This window comes from Salmo trutta, chromosome 38 (assembly GCF_901001165.1).
Source record: "Salmo trutta chromosome 38, fSalTru1.1, whole genome shotgun sequence".
Classification (NCBI taxonomy): domain Eukaryota; kingdom Metazoa; phylum Chordata; class Actinopteri; order Salmoniformes; family Salmonidae; genus Salmo; species Salmo trutta.
Window position 1 is genome coordinate 2,080,537 of NC_042994.1, and position 21,892 is coordinate 2,102,428.

The window sequence follows — 21,892 nt, forward strand, 5'->3', positions numbered from 1 at the left end:
CAACATCCCATCCAACACAGCTGAAACTATAGTAAGACCACCACATGCTAGGTAATGCTAGTATCAACATCCCATCCAACACAGCTGAAACTATAGTAAGACCACCACATGCTAGGTAATGCTAGTATCAACATCCCATCCAACACAGCTGAAACTATAGTAAGACCACCACATGCTAGGTAATGCTAGAATCAACATCCCATCCAACACAGCTGAAACTATAGTAAGACCACCACATGCTAGGTAATGCTAGTATCAACAGCCCATCCAACACAGCTGAAACTATAGTGAGACCACCGCATGCTAGATAATGCTAGTATCAACATCCCATCCAACACAGCTGAAACTATAGTAAGACCACCACATGCTAGATAATGCTACTATCTACATCCCATCCAACACAGCTGAAACTATAGTAAGACCACCACATGCTAGATAATGCTATTATAAACATCCCATCCAACACAGCTGAAACTATAGTAAGACCACCACATGCTAGATAATGCTAGTATCAACAGCCCATCCAACACAGCTGAAACTATAGTAAGACCACCACATGCTAGATAATGCTAGTATCAACAGCCCATCCAACACAGCTGAAACTATAGTAAGACCACCACATGCTAGGTAATGCTAGTATCAACATCCCATCCAACACAGCTGAAACTATAGTAAGACCACCACATGCTAGGTAATGCTAGTATCAACATCCCATCCAACACAGCTGAAACTATACTAAGACCACCACATGCTAGATAATGCTAGTATCAACATCCCATCCAACACAGCTGAAACTATAGTAAGCCCACCACATGCTAGGTAATGCTAGTATTAACAGCCCATCCAACACAGCTGAAACTATAGCCTTGATTAGTAATCACAGCGTCAGCTTCCCCACTAAGGTCCAATGTGATAACTTGAAGTCTGAGGAAGAAAGGTTAGGTTTAAGAAGTAGTATGACATTTTAAATGATGCCGTACATCAATGAATATATGCTTAATGATAGAAAGACCCAGTAATGCACGACTGCTGAACAGCGCATGTAGCAGCCAACAGCATTTGAGCCAGCACGATGGTGGTAGATATGAGTCACTCTCTCTAGAATGACTGCAGCAGAGTGAACCACATCAGGATATAAGATGCCTGCATACTCACTATGTACAAGCATGCATGATAACATGCGTAAATGTATTACAAGAAGATGAATAAGAATGAATAACAGTAGCTAATACATGATGACTAGAATGAAGTGATCGCTACAGTAGCATACAACGCAAAGATGGACCGACAGGGAGGACTACCTATGTAAAATACATAACAGGATTAGAACGTGGCTAATAAATCAGAGCCTAAACCTACTGTTGCAGAATAGGATGAAGTAAATATTAGACTGACAGAAATTATGCCATAAAATGGAAACTAATAGGGTGACTCATGCAACAGTATCACATTGTATTTGTGCGGAATACAACAGGTGTAGATCTTACAGGGAAATGCTTACTTACAAGCCCCTTAACCAACAATGCCTTCAGAAGTTCCGAAAAAACAAGTGTTAAGTAAAAAATGTAAAATAAAAGTAACAGATCATTAAACAGCAGCAGTAAAATAACATTAGAGAGACTATATAAAGGGAAAGGGGGATACCTAGTCAGGTGTACAACTGAATGCATTCAACTGAAATTTGTCTTCTGCATTTAACACAGCCCCTCTACAGGGGATATCGGTACTGAGTCAATGTGTGGGGCACCGGTTAGTTGTGGTAATTGAGTAATATGTACATGTAGGTAGAGTTAAAGTGACTATGCATAGATAATAAACAGAGTGTTGCAGCAGTGTCTTTTTTCATGATAGATAAAGTATAGGCTTGTTTTAGTGACACAACAGGAATAATATTGATAAGAGCTTTTAAATATTTTTAGCTCTGGAGTTGCTCCTGATGTGTTAAAATATGTTTTACTTTGTATTGCTGTCAGATATTATTGGGCATTTTATATTTTATATTATGTAATACCATATTGTTCAGTGTCATAATATTGCTTGTTTTATTATCAAATTATGAATTGTTACCTATTTTAGATACATTATATTTTGCCGTTTTTGTTTTTACATTGAATACAGTACAAGTATCATGTTGTAAATAAGCTCAAAGTTAGACAATAAATAGACAACAAATAAATCAATTATCGTTCTTTTATTTCTGCCTATTGTACACATGATGGCGCCATTGAGCAACATAATCCATGAGTGGCTAGCCTGTAGGCCAGCCAGGGATACTCCATTACTGTCAGGAGATAAACTGTGATAGATCAACAATCAGCACTGTTCATCAACAAACACACACACAAACATGCACGCACACACACACGTAAACAGACACTGAGTCTGGAACTTGCCAGAGTCTTTCCCAGTAGTTCAGACGTTGTATGGGTGTGGGTGTGTGTTTGTGTGCCTGCGTCCGTGTTATTGTGTGCGCGCGTGTGTGTGTTATTGCTTGTGAGTGTGTGTTTATATGTGTGTGCGTGTCTGTTTTTGCTTGTGTGTGTGTGTGTGTTTTTGCTTGTGTGTGTGTGTGTGTGTGTGGTATGGGTGTGTCACTCCCTAGACTATTGCAGGAGTACTCTAATGTAAGTGGTCCAACAGATTTCATAGGTGGTAAAGGTCTGGATGGACTATTTCTACTTTGATCTAATTTCTTGTATTTCTTTGGTTCTTTGGGAATGGTTCATACTGCTACTGGTGTCTGGAGCTCTACCCCTCTGCCCTATCAGACGCTCAGAAGTCCATCCAGCTCAACCCTGATTGGCCAAAGGGATACTTCCTCAAGGGGAGTGCACTGATGGGATTGAAGGTCAGTGTCTGAGCTCTCTACTGTGAACGTGGAAATTGCTGATTGTGTGTGTGTGTGTGTGTCGGTCTGTCTTCTCCCTCTCTCCACTCCTTCTATCTCCCCATCCTTTCCTCCCTTCACTCTCTCACTTCATCTCCTCTACCTCCCCTCCCCTCAGTTTTCCTTAAATGGTCTTCTGAATAAGAATGTACCAGTGTTTGAGCTTGCATGTTTCTACTGATGTCCACCTGACAGCACTGTAGAGATCACAATGGTGAGTTAGACGTCTCTGCATGATACACAGTCAAGAGCCTTCAGTGTAGAGCTTGAGTCTTGCGCATAAATAGTATCACCATTGTCCAACACAGAGAGAAAAGTATTGTCCAACACGATTCAACACCATTCTGGCAGCAAAGGAAAAACAAGCTTTGTTATTGGTTCCATTGTACTGTTGGGACTATGCTATTGGTCCTATTGCATGTATTTTGAATGTGCCTGCTGTTTGTCCTCCTGTCCAGGGTGTGGAGCTGGAGAACACCAGGCTGGTGATCAGGTACCCAGACAGCTGGATGCAGAGAACCCCTCCCTCTCCTCAGAGGACCAACCCTATAGGCCTCAACACCTCCTCAGCCTCCCAGTACACCTCCACAGGGTAAGGACATCCGTCTGTCATTCAAAACATCATTATGAGTTATTCTAAAGTGTTATCAATCAAGTCATAAACTTTTGAAATGTACAAAGTGATGGAAGGAGGAAGCAGGAGCACAGGTGCAGGTGTTTGTGTTTTCATACAGTTTGTCTCTCTCTCTCCCAGGACCAGGAGGATGGCTCCCGTCAATGGTGACGAGTGTTTCTTCTGGAGGACCACCGGCTGTTTCTATGGTGACAAGTCCCGCTTCAAACACAAGCCTGACCAGAGAGGGAGAGACAGGAAACCATGGCAGCCCTGACAACCCTTACAACCCAGAACACCACGCACCGTCCGGATATGACAGAGTAAGGAAGAAGAGAAGGAATAACAGAATAATGAATATGAAGATTGAGGAAGAGGAGGAGGGACCGTGTAGCTACCTTAAAAGGGAACAGGAAGCTTGGATAGAATGGGGCTGTTGGGGGATGTGACCCCTTTTGCAGTCCTCTGACACACAGCACAGACAGCACACTGGACACACAGTATGAGTGTGTGAAGTGTCAATCAAAGTGAAGAGGAGTGCTCCTCTGATTTCCTTCCCCCGCCCCCTCGGCCTGCGCTGTGAAACATGTCATCATTGATGTCATATGAAGGAGATGATGTCACCATTAGAATCTTGAGGGGGTTGTTGCCCTGGCCTCCGCCTCTAGACAACCATGTTGTAAACACTGAAGGGGGTCAGTGCAGGGTCTTTGAAGAAGCTGATGAGGAGTGTACATTAAATGGGTTAGTAGAATAGAATGAATAGAATGACTTCTTGGAACTGACCAAATGTAAATGGAACTTTGACCTGTTCCATGTAGAACTCAGAGGGACAAGGCAACACATTCTAATATATTATAAACATTCCATATAGAATAGTCAACATATTGTTAACATGGTTCTGTATTTAATGAAAAGTGGAAATGGGGGACATTTTGTCCATTTTAGAAATGTAGGTCCCACTCTAATACAGTAACCTCCCCTATCTGACATGCTGTTCTGGTCCTCATGCATGTTAATGTCTTAAAGAGGAAGGAAAGAACAGTTCTGTATCAGCTACTTGTGTTCTGACTACTATAAATATGTATCAACCACAGAACTGACACTTACTAGCAGTTCCCACTCACTACCAGTCAGTTGACTCACTGTACAGACCTCTCCTCTTCACTTCACTCTGTTAGTACTCTTGATAATATCTGGAAATATAGTTTTTGGTTATTTGTTTTTAGTCATAAGTCATATTCTTGAGGGTAATATATCATTGTACTTCCTGTTATGTTTTGAGCTGTGTTTTGGTTGTTACATCAGGGTCAGTATTCATAAAGGTTCTCAGTGTAGGTGTGTTGATCTACATAGAGATGAGATGATTAAACAGGGTAAAAAAGACATGCAAACAAACAATGTAACATTGCAGTGTGTGTGTGTGTGTGTGTGTGTGTGTGTGTGTGTGTGTGTGTGTGTGTGTGTGTGTGTGTGTGTGTGTGTGTGTGTGTGTGTGTGTGTGTGTGTGTGTGTGTGTGTGTGTGTGTGTGTGTGTGTGTGTGTGACTTACTGTTTATCCTCACAGCTTGGGGATAGAAGTTATCATTGAACCTGGTGGTTAGTCTTTAGGCTGCTGTACAGCTTGACGGACCCTAGAGGATTGAACGTTTATCTTCCTATATATGGGGATCTGAGAATAAAACATCTTCAGAACATTCAGAAATATGCATTTACAGTACTACAGATCTGTTCAATAAGTGATTGTTGTTGTTGATGATGTTGTTTATAATGATGACTTTACGGTATCCATTAGGAAATCGTTATTGCATCATACATCATGTCATCTAAAACAGACAGACGTAGACAGACATGCAACACGTCACACACATTACATACATAGTGCAATAGACTTACAGACAGACAGTATTCACATAGTCAACCATATAGCACAATACAACACAACACAATATGAGCCTGGTTCATTTTCAGTAATGAGGCCCTGTACCCCATTTACAGTTTCTACTTCAATGTATCAGGTGGAGTTATTCACCAGCTATAGAGTGACTTGTTGTTTATGTTTCTAAGACTGCAGGGTGGGAGATGCAACAATGGCCTTGAAAACAGCAGGAAGTATGTTGGTGGTCTTTCTCTGGTCTGTTTACCAATCTACTGACGTTTCTAAAAGGATATAAATCTCTTTCATGCTATTTTAACTGTTACTTGGACACTACTCTCTCTCTCTCTCCACCGAGTGTCCGTCCTGAACCAACAGTGACACCTCTGAACATGAGGACCATGTCCCCTGACTACGACACTGGCAGTAATTTACTATAATAAATTCATCTATGTATTTGTGTTTTATACAGTTTTGAGAATGTCTCTCCCTCTCCCTCCCTTCCTCCCCCCTCTGCCCCTATCTCTCCACAGAGTGTCCATCCTGACCCTAACAGTGACACAGACCTAAGAGACTCACCACAGAACCTGACTGAAGAGAACCACCACAGAAACTGGACTGAAGAGACTCACCACAGAACCTGACTGAAGAGAACCACCACAGAACCTGGGATGAAGAGAACCACCACAGAACATGGACTGAAGAGAACCACCACAGAAACTGGGCTGAAGAGAACAACCACAGAACATGGACTGAAGAGAACCACCACCACAGAACCTGGACTGAAGGGAACCACCACAGAACCTGGGCTGAAGAGAACCACCACAGAACATGGACTGAAGAGAACCACCACCACCATAGTAACATGAGACAGTGATGGTGGGTTGTGTTTAGGAGTAGTATTAACATGAGACACAGTGATGGTGGGTTGTGTTTAGGAGTAGTATTAACATGACACACAGTGATGGTGGGTTGTGTTTAGGAGTAGTATTAACATGAGACACAGTGATGGTGGGTTGTGTTTAGGAGTAGTATTAACATGACACACAGTGATGGTGGGTTGTGTTTAGGAGTAGTATTAACATGAGACAGTGATGGTGGGTTGTGTTTAGGATCAGTATTAACATGAGACACAGTGATGGTGGGTTGTGTTTAGGAGTAGTATTAACATGAAACACAGTGATGGTGGGTTGTGTTTAGGAGTAGTATTAACATGAGACACAGTGATGGTGGGTTGTGTTTAGGAGTAGTATTAACATGAGACACAGTGATGGTGGGTTGTGTTTAGGAGTAGTATTAACATGAGACAGTGATGGTGGGTTGTGTTTAGGAACAGTATTAACATGAGACACAGTGATGGTGGGTTGTGTTTAGGAGTAGTATTAACATGAAACACAGTGATGATGGGTTGTGTTTAGGAGTAGTATTAACATGAGAAACAGTGATGGTGGGTTGTGTTTAGGAGTAGTATTAACATGAAACACAGTGATGGTGGGTTGTGTTTAGGAGTAGTATTAACATGAAACACAGTGATGGTGGATTGTGTTTAGGAGTAGTATTAACATGAGACACAGTGATGGTGGGTTGTGTTTAGGAGTAGTATTAACATGAGACACAGTGATGGTGGGTTGTGTTTAGGAGTAGTATTAACATGAGACACAGTGATGGTGGGTTGTGTTTAGGAGTAGTATTAACATGAGACACAGTGATGGTGGGTTGTGTTTAGGAGTAGTATTAACATGAGACACAGTGATGGTGGGTTGTGTTTAGGAGTAGTATTAACATGAGACAGTGATGGTGGGTTGTGTTTAGGAACAGTATTAACATGAGACACAGTGATGGTGGGTTGTGTTTAGGAGTAGTATTAACATGAGACACAGTGATGGTGGGTTGTGTTTAGGAGTAGTATTAACATGAGACAGTGATGGTGGGTTGTGTTTAGGAACAGTATTAACATGAGAGACAGTGATGGTGGGTTGTGTTTAGGAGTAGTATTAACATGAAACACAGTGATGGTGGGTTGTGTTTAGGAGTAGTATTAACATGAGACACAGTGATGGTGGGTTGTGTTTAGGAGTAGTATTAACATGAGACACAGTGATGGTGGGTTGTGTTTAGGAGTAGTATTAACATGATACACAGAGATGATGGGTTGTGTTTAGGAGTAGTATTAACATGAGACACAGTGATGGTGGGTTGTGCGTAGGAGTAGTATTAACATGAGACACAGTGATGGTGGGTTGTGTTTAGGAGCAGTATTAACATGAGACACAGTGATGGTGGGTTGTTTTTAGGAGTAGTATTAACATGAGACACAGTGATGGTGGGTTGTGTTTAGGAGTAGTATTAACATGAGACACAGTGATGGTGGGTTGTGTTTAGGAGTAGTATTAACATGAGACACAGTGATGGTGGGTTCTGTTTAGGAGTAGTATTAACATGAGACACAGTGATGGTGGGTTGTGTTTAGGAGTAGTATTAACATGAGACAGTGATGGTGGGTTGTGTTTAGGAACAGTATTAACATGAGACACAGTGATGGTGGGTTGTGTTTAGGAGTAGTATTAACATGAGACACAGTGATGGTGGGTTGTGTTTAGGAGTAGTATTAACATGAGACAGTGATGGTGGGTTGTGTTTAGGAACAGTATTAACATGAGAGACAGTGATGGTGGGTTGTGTTTAGGAGTAGTATTAACATGAAACACAGTGATGGTGGGTTGTGTTTAGGAGTAGTATTAACATGAGACACAGTGATGGTGGGTTGTGTTTAGGAGTAGTATTAACATGAGACACAGTGATGGTGGGTTGTGTTTAGGAGTAGTATTAACATGATACACAGAGATGGTGGGTTGTGTTTAGGAGTAGTATTAACATGAGACACAGTGATGGTGGGTTGTGCGTAGGAGTAGTATTAACATGAGACACAGTGATGGTGGGTTGTGTTAAGGAGCAGTATTAACATGAGACACAGTGATGGTGGGTTGTTTTTAGGAGTAGTATTAACATGAGACACAGTGATGGTGGGTTGTGTTTAGGAGTAGTATTAACATGAGACACAGTGATGGTGGGTTGTGTTTAGGAGTAGTATTAACATGAGACACAGTGATGGTGGGTTGTGTTTAGGAGTAGTATTAACATGAGACACAGTGATGGTGGGTTGTGTTTAGGAGTAGTATTAACATGAGACAGTGATGGTGGGTTGTGTTTAGGAACAGTATTAACATGAGACACAGTGATGGTGGGTTGTGTTTAGGAGTAGTATTAACATGAAACACAGTGATGGTGGGTTGTGTTTAGGAGTAGTATTAACATGAGACACAGTGATGGTGGGTTGTGTTTAGGAGTAGTATTAACATGAGACACAGTGATGGTGGGTTGTGTTTAGGAGTAGTATTAACATGATACACAGTGATGGTGGGTTGTGTTTAGGAGTAGTATTAACATGAGACACAGTGATGGTGGGTTGTGCGTAGGAGTAGTATTAACATGAGACACAGTGATGGTGGGTTGTGTTTAGGAGCAGTATTAACATGAGACACAGTGATGGTGGGTTGTGTTTAGGAGTAGTATTAACATGAGACACAGTGATGGTGGGTTGTGTTTAGGAGTTGTATTAACATGAGACACAGTGATGGTGGGTTGTGTTTAGGAGTAGTATTAACATGAGACACAGTGATGGTGGGTTGTGTTTAGGAGTAGCATTAACATGAGACACAGTGATGGTGGGTTGTGTTTAGGAGTAGTATTAACATGAGACACAGTGATGGTGGGTTGTGTTTAGGAGTTGTATTAACATGAGACACAGTGATGGTGGGTTGTGTTTAGGAGTAGCATTAACATGAGACACAGTGATGGTGGGTTGTGTTTAGGAGTAGTATTAACATGAGACACAGTGATGGTGGGTTGTGTTTAGGAGTAGTATTAACATGAGACAGTGATGGTGGGTTGTGTTTAGGAACAGTATTAACATGAGACACAGTGATGGTGGGTTGTGTTTAGGAGTAGTATTAACATGAGACACAGTGATGGTGGGTTGTGCGTAGGAGTAGTATTAACATGAGACACAGTGATGGTGGGTTGTGTTTACGAGCAGTATTAACATGAGACACAGTGATGGTGGGTTGTTTTTAGGAGTAGTATTAACATGAGACACAGTGATGGTGGGTTGTGTTTAGGAGTAGTATTAACATGAGACACAGTGATGGTGGGTTGTGTTTAGGAGTAGTATTAACATGAGACACAGTGATGGTGGGTTGTGTTTAGGAGTAGTATTAACATGAGACACAGTGATGGTGGGTTGTGTTTAGGAGTAGTATTAACATGAGACAGTGATGGTGGGTTGTGTTTAGGAACAGTATTAACATGAGACACAGTGATGGTGGGTTGTGTTTAGGAGTAGTATTAACATGAAACACAGTGATGGTGGGTTGTGTTTAGGAGTAGTATTAACATGAGACACAGTGATGGTGGGTTGTGTTTAGGAGTAGTATTAACATGAGACACAGTGATGGTGGGTTGTGTTTAGGAGTAGTATTAACATGATACACAGTGATGGTGGGTTGTGTTTAGGAGTAGTATTAACATGAGACACAGTGATGGTGGGTTGTGCGTAGGAGTAGTATTAACATGAGACACAGTGATGGTGGGTTGTGTTTAGGAGCAGTATTAACATGAGACACAGTGATGGTGGGTTGTGTTTAGGAGTAGTATTAACATGAGACACAGTGATGGTGGGTTGTGTTTAGGAGTTGTATTAACATGAGACACAGTGATGGTGGGTTGTGTTTAGGAGTAGTATTAACATGAGACACAGTGATGGTGGGTTGTGTTTAGGAGTAGTATTAACATGAGACAGAGTGATGGTGGGTTGTGTTTAGGAGTTGTATTAACATGAGACACAGTGATGGTGGGTTGTGTTTAGGAGTAGCATTAACATGAGACACAGTGATGGTGGGTTGTGTTTAGGAGTAGTATTAACATGAGACACAGTGATGGTGGGTTGTGTTTAGGAGTAGTATTAACATGAGACAGTGATGGTGGGTTGTGTTTAGGAACAGTATTAACATGAGACACAGTGATGGTGGGTTGTGTTTAGGAGTAGTATTAACATGAGACACAGTGATGGTGGGTTGTGTTTAGGAGTAGTATTAACATGAGACACAGTGATGGTGGGTTGTGTTTAGGAGTAGTATTAACATGAAACACAGTGATGGTGGGTTGTGTTTAGGAGTAGTATTAACATGAGACACAGTGATGTTGGGTTGTGTTTAGGAGTAGTATTAACATGAGACACAGTGATGGTGGGTTGTGTTTAGGAGTAGTATTAACATGAGACACAGTGATGGTGGGTTGTGTTTAGGAGTAGTATTAACATGAGACACAGTGATGGTGGGTTGTGTTTAGGAGTAGTATTAACATGAGACACAGTGATGGTGGGTTGTGTTTAGGAGTAGTATTAACATGTGTAGTCAAAATTTCACATTGGAAATATGACACATTTAGCTAATTTTAATAATATAGTCCCACTCCTCAAATAAAGAAAGCTACATATAGATATTCAGTCTGTTACACAATTTCTATTGAAATACAGTAACATCCCTTTTCTGACATGCTGGTTTGGTCATCATTCATGTTAATGACTTAAAGAGGAACGAGATGACCGTTAAATATGTGTCAACCCCAGATTTCACACTAACTGACTCACTCTAAAATACTTCTCCCCTTCAATCTGTAAGTACTGTTGACAATATCTTGAAATATAGTTTGGGGTTATTTGTTTTTAGTCGTAAGTCATATACTTGAAGGTAATGTATCATTTACTTGTTGTTATGTTTTGAACTGTGTTTTGGTTGTTACATCAGGGTCAGTATTCATAAAGGTTCTCAGTGTAGGTGTGTTGATCTACATAGGGATTGAGATGATTAACCAGGGTGAAAAAGACATGCAAACAAACATTGTAACATTGCAATGTGTGTGTGTGTGTGTGTGCATGTGGGCCTCTGTGTGTGTCTGTGTGTGACACAGTGGCTTTATCTGAGGGCCCTTCAGGACCAGACTGATAGGGAGCAGGGTTGACAGCTATACTGTGTAAGATGTGTGTTTTAACTTTTCTACATCCATAACAACCAGCTCTCTAGACTTTGATACAGACTCCATGGGCGTTATGGGCCTTCCCTACAGATGCAGGGTACCTACACTACATTTCCAAAAGTATGTGGACACTTGCTCATCAAACAACTCATTCAAAAATCATGGGCATTAACATGGAGTTGGTCCCTGCTATAAAAACCTACACTCTTTTGGGAAGGCTTTCCACAAGATGTTGGAACAATGCTGCTTGGACTTGCTTCCATTCAGCCACAAGAGCATTAGTGAGGTTGGGCAATTAGGCTTGGCTTGCAGTCAACATTCCAATTTTTCCCAAAGGTGTTCGATGTGGTGTAGGTCAGTGCTCTGTCAGTTCTTCCACACCAATCTCGACAAATCATTTCTGTATAGACCTCGCTTTATCCACGGGGGCATTTTTATTTATTTTCTACCTTTATTTAACTTGGCAAGTCAGTTATGAACAAATTCTTATTTACAATGACAGCCTTGGAACAGTGGGTTAACGGCCTTGTTCTGGGGCAGAACCGCAGATTGTTACCGTTTCAGCTTGGGGATTCGATCTAGCAACCTTTCAGTTACTGGCTCAATGCTCTAACCACTAGACTACCTGCCACCCCGCATTGTCATGCTGAAACAGGAAATGGCCTTCCCCAAACTGTTGCCACAAACTTGGAAGCACATAATTGTCTAGAATGTAATTATATGCTGTATCGTAAATGTTTCCTTTCACTGGAACTAAGGGGCCTAGCCCGAAACATGAAAAACAGCCCCAGACCATTATTCCTCCTCCACCAAACTTTAGAGTTGACACTTTTTTGGGGGGCTGATAGTGTTCTGCTGTCATCCACCAAACCCAGAATCGTCCGTCTGACTGCCAGATGGTGAATCATGATTCATCACTCCAGAGAACGTGTTTCCACTGCTCCAGAGTCCAATGGCGACGAGTTTTACACCACTCCAGCTGACGGTTGGCATTGCGCATGGTGATCTTAGGCTTGTGTACGGCTGATCCGCCGTGTAAACCCTGTTCTAGCAGGGCAGAAATCTGTCAAACTGGAAAGGTGGTATCCTTTGACGATGCCACGTTGAAAGTCACTGAAGTCTTCAGTAAGGCCATTCTACTAACAATGCTTGTCTATGGAGATGGCATGGCTGTGTGCTTGATGTTATAAACCAGTCAGCAACGGCTGTGGCTTAAACAGCTGAATCCACTAATTTGAGGAGGTGTCCACATTATTTTCTATATATAGTTTCCCCACAGGAATAGTAAACCAACAAAAATTTGACCAACAGACGCACATAGTTGGTCCCCACAAGTTGGTCCCCACAAGGTCAAATGCTTTGTCTAGGGGGTTTAGGGTTAAGGTTAGAATCAGTGTCAGATTTAAGAGGGTTTCTGTTTATGCTGGTATCAAACCTTGGGTTGCACAGGCCTATTGCAACTTTGCCCTGTTTCTATACTGTAGAGCTGACTGGTCTAGAGAGGGTGGGAGAACATGAAAGGTCGAAGTTCAACAACAGGAGGAAGACAATTATTGATAAAGTGCTGACTTTATCAATAAAGGTTTAACTTTAAATCAAATGTTATAAAATCAAATCATAATAAAACATGCAAACTGGATGAATTAAATAAATAATCCCCCCAAGAGATGAAGTGATTAAGTCCTCCAAAGATAAGTGCTATGTTAAAGTACTTGAAATAATAAAATTCAATATTAAATATTAAAAAGACTAAACCAGTTAGAATCAGTGTTAGGGTTAGAATTAGGTTTATGGTTTGGAGCTAGTGTTCTGGTTAGGGTTAATATGTTTTGGGGTTATGGTTAAGGTAAAGGAAAATAGGATTGTGAATGGGACTGAATTTTGTGTCTCAACAAGGTTATTTTTACCAGACTGTGTTTGTGCGTGTGTGTTTGTGCGTGTGTGTGTGTGTGTATGTGCGTGTGTGTGTGTGTGTGTGTGTGTGTGTGTGTGTGTGTGTGTGTGTGTGTGTGGTTGTGTGTGTGTGTGTGTGTGTGTGTGTGTGTGTGTGTGTGTGTGTGTGTGTGTGTGTGTGTGTGTGTGTGTGTGTGTGTGTGTGTGTGTGAGTGAGTCAATTGCTGTTTATCCTCACAGCTTGGGGATAGGAGCTATCATTGAACCTGGTGGTCAGTCTTTAGGCTGCTGTACAGCTTGACGGACCGTAGAGGATTGATCATTTATCCTCCTATATTTGGGGATCTGAGAATAAAACAGCTTCAGAACAATCAATGTAGAAATATGTGTTTACAGTTCTACACATCTGTTCAATACCTTGTTGTTGTTGCTGTTGTTGTTGTTGATGATGGTGGTGATGACTATTGTATATATTAGGAAATGATTTTTGCATCATACATCATGTCAGGTTAAATAGACAGATGTAGACAGACAGTATTCACATAGACAACCATATAGCACAATACAACACAACACAATATGAGCCTGGTTCATTTTCAGTAATGAGGCCCTGTACCCCATTTACAGTTTCTACTTCAATGTATCAGGTGGAGTTATTCACCAGCTATAGAGTGACTTGTTGTTTATGTTTCTAAGACTGCAGGGTGGGAGATGCAACAATGGCCTTGAGAACAGCAGGAAGTGTGTTGGTGGTCTTTCTCTGGTCTGTGGCAGGTATGGTCTCATTCTTATCTTTTAGTTGCTCTGTTTGTGAAATTACAGATATTTCTAAAACCATAAGCATTTTTATGTTCTACTGACGACACATTTGGTGTCTCCACTTCACTGTAAACAGTTGTCTTTCACACCTCACTGAGTGAAGCTTATCTGTTGTTTCCATTCTCACTCAAGAGTATCTATGTCTCAACTCAGCAACTATGGAACAAAGTGTTAATGTGAGTCAAAAGACCTTGAACTTAATGTAACGTCCTTGTGATGTCTAACTGTGTTTCAGTGGTACTGGGTCAGATTGGCTGGAGTGTTACATACACCACTCAGAGTATCTGTACCTTGAAGGGGTCAACAGTGGAGCTGTCCTGCTCTTACACATATCCCAGAGGTACAGTCACAACTACCTTCTGGTTCACTAAAAAGTATGCTGAGGAGAAATATGTGAGTCTGAGTGATGACCCAGACTACAAAGGTCGTGTGACGTATCGTAAGGATGAAGTAAATGGACACACCCTGACAATCACAGACCTGAGAGAGAGAGACTCAGCTACGTACAAGTTCAGATTCATAACAGATCAGACTGGAGGGAGATATTCTGGCTATCCTGGAGTCACTCTGTCTGTTACAGGTACAGTGATATTGTATATATAGTGTTGATCTGTTTAATCACTCTGTCTGTTACAGGTACAGTGATATTATATATAGTGTTGATCTGTTTAAACACTCTGTCTGTTACAGGTACAGTGATATTATATATAGTGTTGATCTGTTTAATCACTCTGTCTGTTACAGGTACAGTGATATTATATATAGTGTTGATCTGTTTAATCACTCTGTCTGTCACAGGTACAGTGATATTATATATATATATAATGCTAATCTGTTTAATTGGTTCTGGAAAATTGTCTTAATTTGTATTTAAATAATATAAATATGAAAGTATGCGTAAAATAGGAATGTCTGAATAGATGATTTGAGAACGTCCTCTCCTGCCTCATTTGAACTAAACAGGTAATTGAGGGTTTAATGTTATCTACTCCAGACCTGCAGGTGAAGGTGACCACTACATTGTTGTCAACGACACTGACCTGTAGCACCACCTGTACTCTGACTGGTAACCCCACCTACATCTGGTACAGGAACAGTAAGATTGTACAAGAGGACTCCTCCCCCTCGTACTCAGTCTACTTCAAAACTGAAGACAGCTTCTACTGTGCTGTAAAAGGCATCAATTCTCCTGCAGTGTGTGAGTGTGACTAATACACTTTATAAAGTCTTTCAAAATCATCATTCATTCTGATTAATGGTTGTTACAGATTTTACAGTTCAAAATACAGACACCATTTGAAAAATGTACTTGTGTTTCAGCTGTTAGGGCTCAGAGTTATTTCCACCTGACTTACACCCATCAGAGGATCTGTACCCTGAAGGGGTCATCAGTGAACATATCCTGCTCTTACACATATCCCAGGGGTCATACAGTCTCTGAAACAAAATGGTATAGAAAAGGAAAACTTGATGAGGCCCCTCAAATCCTGAGCCCGGGTTATGGAGGTCGTGTGGAGTACCTTGGAAATATGCCGAGTGACTCCACCCTGAGAATCACAGACCTGAGAGAGGAGGATTCAGCTGAGTATAAGTTTAGATTCAGAACAGATCAGACAAACTGGGAGCCCACCTTCCCTGGAACAACTCTGACTGTCATAGGTAACACTACATGTCACATCGCATCAATACTGAAAACGATTACTTCATGATATACTCAGTGTTTAATCCTCTTTCATTTAGGTCTTCAGGTGAAGGTGACTCCTGCCACTGTGACAGAGGGACAGAAGGTGACACTGACCTGTATCACCACCTGTACTCTGACTGACAACCCCACCTACATCTGGTACAAGAATGGACATGTAACCACCCAATCTAACAGTCTGTTCCTAAACCCAGTCAGCAGTGAGGATGCAGGCAGATACTCCTGTGCTGTAAAAGGCCATGAGGATCTCCCCTCTAATAAAGAGACTCTCACTGTCAGATGTGAGTATGTGGGATCCATCTCCAGATGTATTATTTTAGTAACATCTTCTCTCATCTAATCTATCTATTATTTCAATCTATGTCCAAGTTCCATGATTGTACTCATCTCACTACTGTAGGGAACTACAAGTACTTCAAAAACACTGTATTGTTACATTAATGTCTAAGTTACACATATTTATATTTCATTTATTTTAATCATAAGTAAGTTCCATGATGCTCCTCATGTAAAGCTAAATGTATGAACAATGTATTGTTACATATTGTCCGCTAGACGGTCCAAAGAACACCTCAGTGTCAGTCAGTCCCTCTGGTGAAATAGTGGAGGGCAGTTCAGTGACTCTGACCTGCAGCAGTGATGCCAACCCACCTGTGGACAAATACACCTGGTACAAGAAGAACGTAACCTCACCAAAAGCATCAGGACAGAGTTACAGCATCACTAACATCATCTCTGAGGACAGAGGAGAATATTACTGTGAGGCCCAGAATGGAAGAGGATCTATGAACTCTACAGCTCTGATGATCATTGTAGCAGGTAAAGTTCCTTCTTCAATACAATATTTTTTTATACATGTTTCATGCTAATCTGAATCATTATACTTGGGTTTATTGTACCTTAGTTTATAATTATACATTGGATTTCACAAGTATTGCATTAATGTGCTGTATTTAAATTTATTATATCATACCATTTACTCATATCATCCATATTTTATTATAGGGAAACAGACATCAGTTGTGACTGCAGCTGTAGGAATCACAGTGGTTGTTCTGGTTCTCATCCTCTGTCTCTCTGGACTCATGTGGTTCAGGTGAGTGAAGTGAAAATGCATTTTTTGTTTTATTATTTAACTTTAGTAACATTGATTGATTGATTGATTCATTCATTAATGTGCAAAACAGGAAAAAAGCCTCCAAATCTACCTGCAACACAAGAGACACAGCAGATGATGGACAGGTGAGTCTGTTGGAATCAGAAGATGACTGTGATGACTGTGTATGCTTTGTGGGACATTTCCACTCCTCATGTTGTCTGTCCTCTTTCTCCATCAGGGAGACTCTAGTCCAGTGTATGCCAATGTCTCAAGCCTGGTCATGACCCCTACTGCAGCACAAACAGCGGACACAGACAACCAGGATTATGTTCACTATGACAGTGTCCACTTCTCTGGCTCCAAAAACCAGAAAGTGCCTCTATACTCCACCATCCAGCTGCCTCAGCCCCAGATTCAGGAGGAGGATGTCCAGTATACCGCTGTGAAATTCAGCTGCCCCAGTGCTGCCACCCAGTGAGCGTATTCTGCCATTACAACAACAGTGTCAATACTAGAACATTGAACATACAGACAGCATCAGGGTCATTCATATGCTGCTGCTTATTGGATGAGTATACAATGTCATCAATAAGCAAAATGGTTGACCCCCTAGTGACAGCTCATTGTTCCCTGAAAAGTCCCTCCATCAATAGGTGAAGCACAGGAGGATGGTGCTTCATTGGGGATGATGGGCTTGTGGTAATGCCTGGTGCGGAATTAGTGGAATGGTATAAAATACATCAAACACATGGTTTCCATTCCATTTGCGCCGTTTCGCCCATTATTATGACCCGTTCTCACCTCAGCAACCTCCTGTGATCTAAAGAGTTGTAGGACCATCCTTCAGGCCAAAGTGCATTTCCTTGAACTCATAATATGGTGTAACAAGGGACATTTTCAAAAGTTGCACTCAGGGTTGGGGTCAATTCCATTTCCATTTAGGAAAATGTCAATTGTTCCTCATTGAAAAGCATTGAGAAAATATGGATTTTCAGTTTAGTTCCTGAATTGAAATGGTATTGACCCCTAGCCTGGTTGCAGTTTCAAGAAGACCTTGTATATCTGGACCTGTATTTTAAAAATAAGTGATATAATGATATTACAATACAATAATATATGCCATTTAGCAGATGCTTTTATCCTGGGGACAGGGGGAGTAGACGGGAGGGGGGGGGGCCTTCCTTTGTTTCCCAAATGGTTGGTTTGGGCCAATTTCTATTTGTGTCTTTAGACTAAAGTGTAGCAAAAAAAAATCTGCACAAGACTATACAGCTACACTGTTACTGGAGGTATGGCATTAACTTGGCGTTGATATTGAGACTGTAAAGCATGATATTATAATACTTTTTTAATCACTTATCTAAATGTGTTTCTTCTTGTCAAATGTGATGTGATGAGTGGTGTGTGTTTATTAACATTTGCTCATGGATAAACAAACGCTTTCATCTTCTTCCATTGGTTCTCACGTTCTTCCATTTTCTCAAACAGTGAATGTGGCCTCCAATACGGCACTGATATTTTAACAAAGTAAAACGATGACAGAGGTCATGCTTTTAGGGTTTAAGTTAAATGAAGAAGAAATAGCAGTTTGTTGATTTGAGAGTACATATGATGACAGACATAGATATAATTAATATCATGCAAATGAGCAAGCATTTAAATTCTAACATGATGTCACTGGTCCTCTTCAATACACATGTGAAATAATATGTTGTACGGTGTACATTTTAGGACATCCCTACTCCTCATGATAAAAGTCTACTATGTCCTATAAAAGTCTACTAGTCCTTCCATTGTTTTCACTTTGAGATCAGGGTTCTTATGTTTCCTGCATTACAAGCAAAAGCACAACTACACAAAAATGACATGGGATTTTTTTAATTATATCATTTAAAACTACATTCTGGGATTCGAAAACAACAAAACGGTCACGTCGCCACCTGTTTTAATAAACAGCTGAGAGATGTGGCTGGAGAAATGTAACCACTCTGGAATTCTAGCCATGAGATCAAAATGATGTTACTCCTCTAACCTTGGGTTTAGTAGGGTGTTCGACACTCTGCTCTCCCCAGTCTGTCTATGTTACTCCGCTAACCTTGGGTTTAGTAGGGTGTTTGACACTCTGCTCTCCCCAGTCTGTCTATGGAGAGCGCTGCTCAAAGCAATTTGTCAGCTTTACCATTTTAAACTCTGTAAAACTTAATACGCATCACGAAGGCACAATCTTTCTGGATATTTTTAAATGGTAATACTGTTTTAAAACCTGTTGGGGACCCCTTCCCGCTCTGATCCCGCTAATGGGATTTATTGACAAGATACCATGGCGGGAAATTCAAAACTGCAAGAATCTAATAATTTCAATTTCTCAACAATCAACAATTTTTCACCATTTGAAAGATAAACATCTCCTAAATCCAACCACATTGTCCGATTTCAAAGAGGCTTTACGGCGAAAGCATAAAGTTAGGTTATGTTAGGAGAGTACATTGAAAATAGCTGTGTATAATGTTTTGTCAATTCAAAGACAGGCGTCACCAAAAGCAGAAAACCAGCTAAAATTATGCACTAACCTTTGACAATCTTCATCAGATGACACTCCTAGGACATTATGTTATACAATACATGCATTTTTTGTTCCATCAGGTTCATATTTATATCCAAAAACAGCATTTTACAGTGGCGGTGAAATTCAGATTTTTTTTTTCACTCAAATGCTTCCGGTGAATCAGCGTTACAATTTACAAAATTACTATTCGAAAACATTGGTAAATTATAATATTGTCATTCAAAGAATTATAGATTAACATCTCGTAAATGCTACCGCATTGCCAGATTTCAAAATAACTTTACTGGGAAATCACACTTTGCAATAAACGGGGTGCTATGCTAAGAACAATAGGCTAGGCTATATAGGTTAGCACCATCTTGGAACCATCTAATATCAATAATACTATTGTAAATATTCCCTTACCTTTGATTATCTTCATCAGAAGGCACTTCCAGGAATCCCAGGTCCACAACAAATGTAGTTTTGTTCGAAAAAGTTAATAATTTATGTCCCAATAGCTCCTTCTTGTTAGCGCGTTCCGAAGGCTACTCATAATGTATGAGGCGTGCGGGACTTGTCGTCACGAATGTGCAAAAAGGATATATTTACGTTCGTTCAAACATGTCAAACATTGTATAACATAAATCTTTAGGGCCTTTTTCAATCAGAGCTTCAATAATATTCAAGGTGGACGATTGCATTGTCTTACTAAACGTTTCAGAATGAGAGGGTACCCATGGGCGCCCGCATCATAGTAGTAACGGCCCTCCCTCTATGACCAACTTTCCAGGCCTCTCGTTCGGTCAGTTTCTACCGGAGAAGACTCAAATCACTTTGTAAAGACTGTTGACATCTAGTGGAAGCCTTAGGAAGTGCTAAATGAATCCTAACTCACGGTGTGTTTCATAGGCAAAGTGTTGAAGGTGATTCCACAAATCAGATTTCCACTTCCTGCATGGAATCTTCTCAGGTTTTGGCCTGCCATATGAGTTATGTTATACTCACAGACACCATTCAAACAGTTTTAGAAACTTTAGAGTGTTTTCTATCCAAATCTACTAATTATATGCATATTCTAGTTAATGGGCAGGAGTAGTAACAGATTAAATAGGGTACGTTTTTTATCTGGCCGTGCAAATACTGCCCCCTAGCCCCAACAGGTTTTAAGCACCAGCTGTCAGAGCAGCTCACAGACCACTGCACCTGTACATAGCCCATCTATAATTTAGCCCAAACAACTACCTCTTCCCCTACTGTATTTATTTATTTTATTTTGCTCCTTTGCACCCCATTATCTCCATTTCTACTTTGCACTTTCTTCTACTACAAATCTACCATTCCAGTGTTTTACTTGCTATATTGTATTTACTTTGCCACCATTGACTTTTTTTGCCTTTACCTCCCTTATCTCACCTCATTTTCTCACATTGTACATAGACTTATTTTTCTACTGTATTATTGACTGTATATTTGTTTTACTCGATGTGTAACTCTGTGTTGTTGTATGTTGTCGAACTGCTTTGCTTTATCTTGGCCAGCTCGCAATTGTAAATGAGAACTTGTTCTCAACTTGCCTACCTGGTTAAATAAAGGTGAAATAAATAAAAATAAATATGCTATGAGTTCCCCTTCACTTCACTCTGTCAGTCCTCTTGACGATATTTTGACATATTGTTTTTGGATGCATGTTTTTAGCCATAAGTCACATGGTTCGACTCCCTGTATCTTTTTACTTTATTTTGTACTGTGTTTTGGTTTTTACATCAGTATTCATAAAGTTTCTCAGACTGTCCATATAATTGGACATGTGTTTAGTTTAATTGAGATGGATTTCGATGGATAATGTTCACATCAATGTATAACATGGTCAAGTATAACTGTGTGTGCGTGTGTGGTGTGTGTGTGTGTGTGTGTGTAAATGTATTTTTATATATTAATCTGATTGTGAGATATACAGTCACGACAGTAATTATTGGCACCCTTGATAAATATTAGCAAAAAATATAGTATAAAATAAATATTACAAATACTGAGCTGTAATTGTATGCTGCAAAAAATGGGATGTACATTGTACATGTGGTTCTACATGAAGACTTGTGCATGCTATTTTAAGAGCTCTGAGAGCAATAGATTGTTGTGGAGACATTGTCACGTCTTGACCAACAGAGGGAGTAGTGGTTTAGTATTTTGGTTAGGACGTGGCAGAGGGATGTTTGTTTTGTATGGTGGTGGTTTTGTGTGTGTTGTGAGGGGTGTTTGATTTATGTGTTCCTGGGTTTTGGGTGTATGTTCTAGGTTAGTATATTCTAGGGTGTATTTCTGCATTTTGTCTAGTTTAGGTTTTCTATGTTTAGGTTTGGGT

The 21,892-nt window shown here is 40.5% G+C and overlaps 3 protein-coding genes across 5 annotated transcripts in view; all 3 read left to right on the plus strand.

Annotated features, from left to right (window-relative positions):
• The window catches only part of LOC115177757 (B-cell receptor CD22-like), an 82,670-nt gene extending 63,897 nt beyond the window's left edge, over window positions 1-18,773 (plus strand). Inside the window, exons 1-4 of one of the 2 annotated variants that reach the window (XM_029738731.1) lie at window positions 16,557-16,702; window positions 16,889-16,979; window positions 17,071-17,125; window positions 17,221-18,773. In XM_029738731.1, the coding sequence (XP_029594591.1) occupies window positions 16,669-16,702; window positions 16,889-16,979; window positions 17,071-17,125; window positions 17,221-17,460 (420 nt within the window). In that variant the 5' untranslated portion in view covers window positions 16,557-16,668 and the 3' untranslated portion in view covers window positions 17,461-18,773. Of the gene's footprint in view, window positions 1-16,556; window positions 16,703-16,888; window positions 16,980-17,070; window positions 17,126-17,220 lie in introns of those variants that run through there. The other variant, XM_029738730.1, reaches the window with a different exon arrangement.
• Window positions 10,783-21,892, plus strand: part of LOC115177745 (B-cell receptor CD22-like) — a 107,799-nt gene continuing 96,689 nt past the window's right edge. Inside the window, exon 1 of the mRNA XM_029738706.1 lies at window positions 10,783-11,109. The gene's annotated coding sequence lies outside the window, so the exon portion shown is untranslated. The remainder of the gene's footprint in view (window positions 11,110-21,892) is intronic.
• Window positions 14,101-16,408, plus strand: LOC115177754 (sialoadhesin-like). 2 transcript variants are annotated; one of them, XM_029738725.1, is made up of 4 exons: window positions 14,101-14,761; window positions 15,176-15,379; window positions 15,502-15,840; window positions 15,922-16,408. In XM_029738725.1, the coding sequence occupies exons 1-4, from the start codon at window positions 14,398-14,400 to the stop codon at window positions 16,221-16,223; spliced, it is 1,209 nt and encodes a 402-aa protein (XP_029594585.1). In that variant the 5' UTR covers window positions 14,101-14,397; the 3' UTR covers window positions 16,224-16,408. The 2 variants fall into 2 exon arrangements, with proteins under 2 accessions (XP_029594585.1, XP_029594586.1); XM_029738726.1 differs by having other exon boundaries at window positions 14,102-14,521; window positions 15,922-16,407.

Excerpts from the sequence above, each read along its gene's own strand:
- LOC115177754 (XM_029738725.1), top strand. The coding sequence starts at position 14,398 with ATGTCTAACTGTGTTTCAGTGGTACTGGGTCAGATTGGCTGGAGTGTT. Across the intron at positions 14,762-15,175 it reads AGTCACTCTGTCTGTTACAG|ACCTGCAGGTGAAGGTGACC; the intron begins GTACAGTGATAT and ends TATCTACTCCAG. Across the intron at positions 15,841-15,921 it reads AACAACTCTGACTGTCATAG|GTCTTCAGGTGAAGGTGACT; the intron begins GTAACACTACAT and ends TCTTTCATTTAG.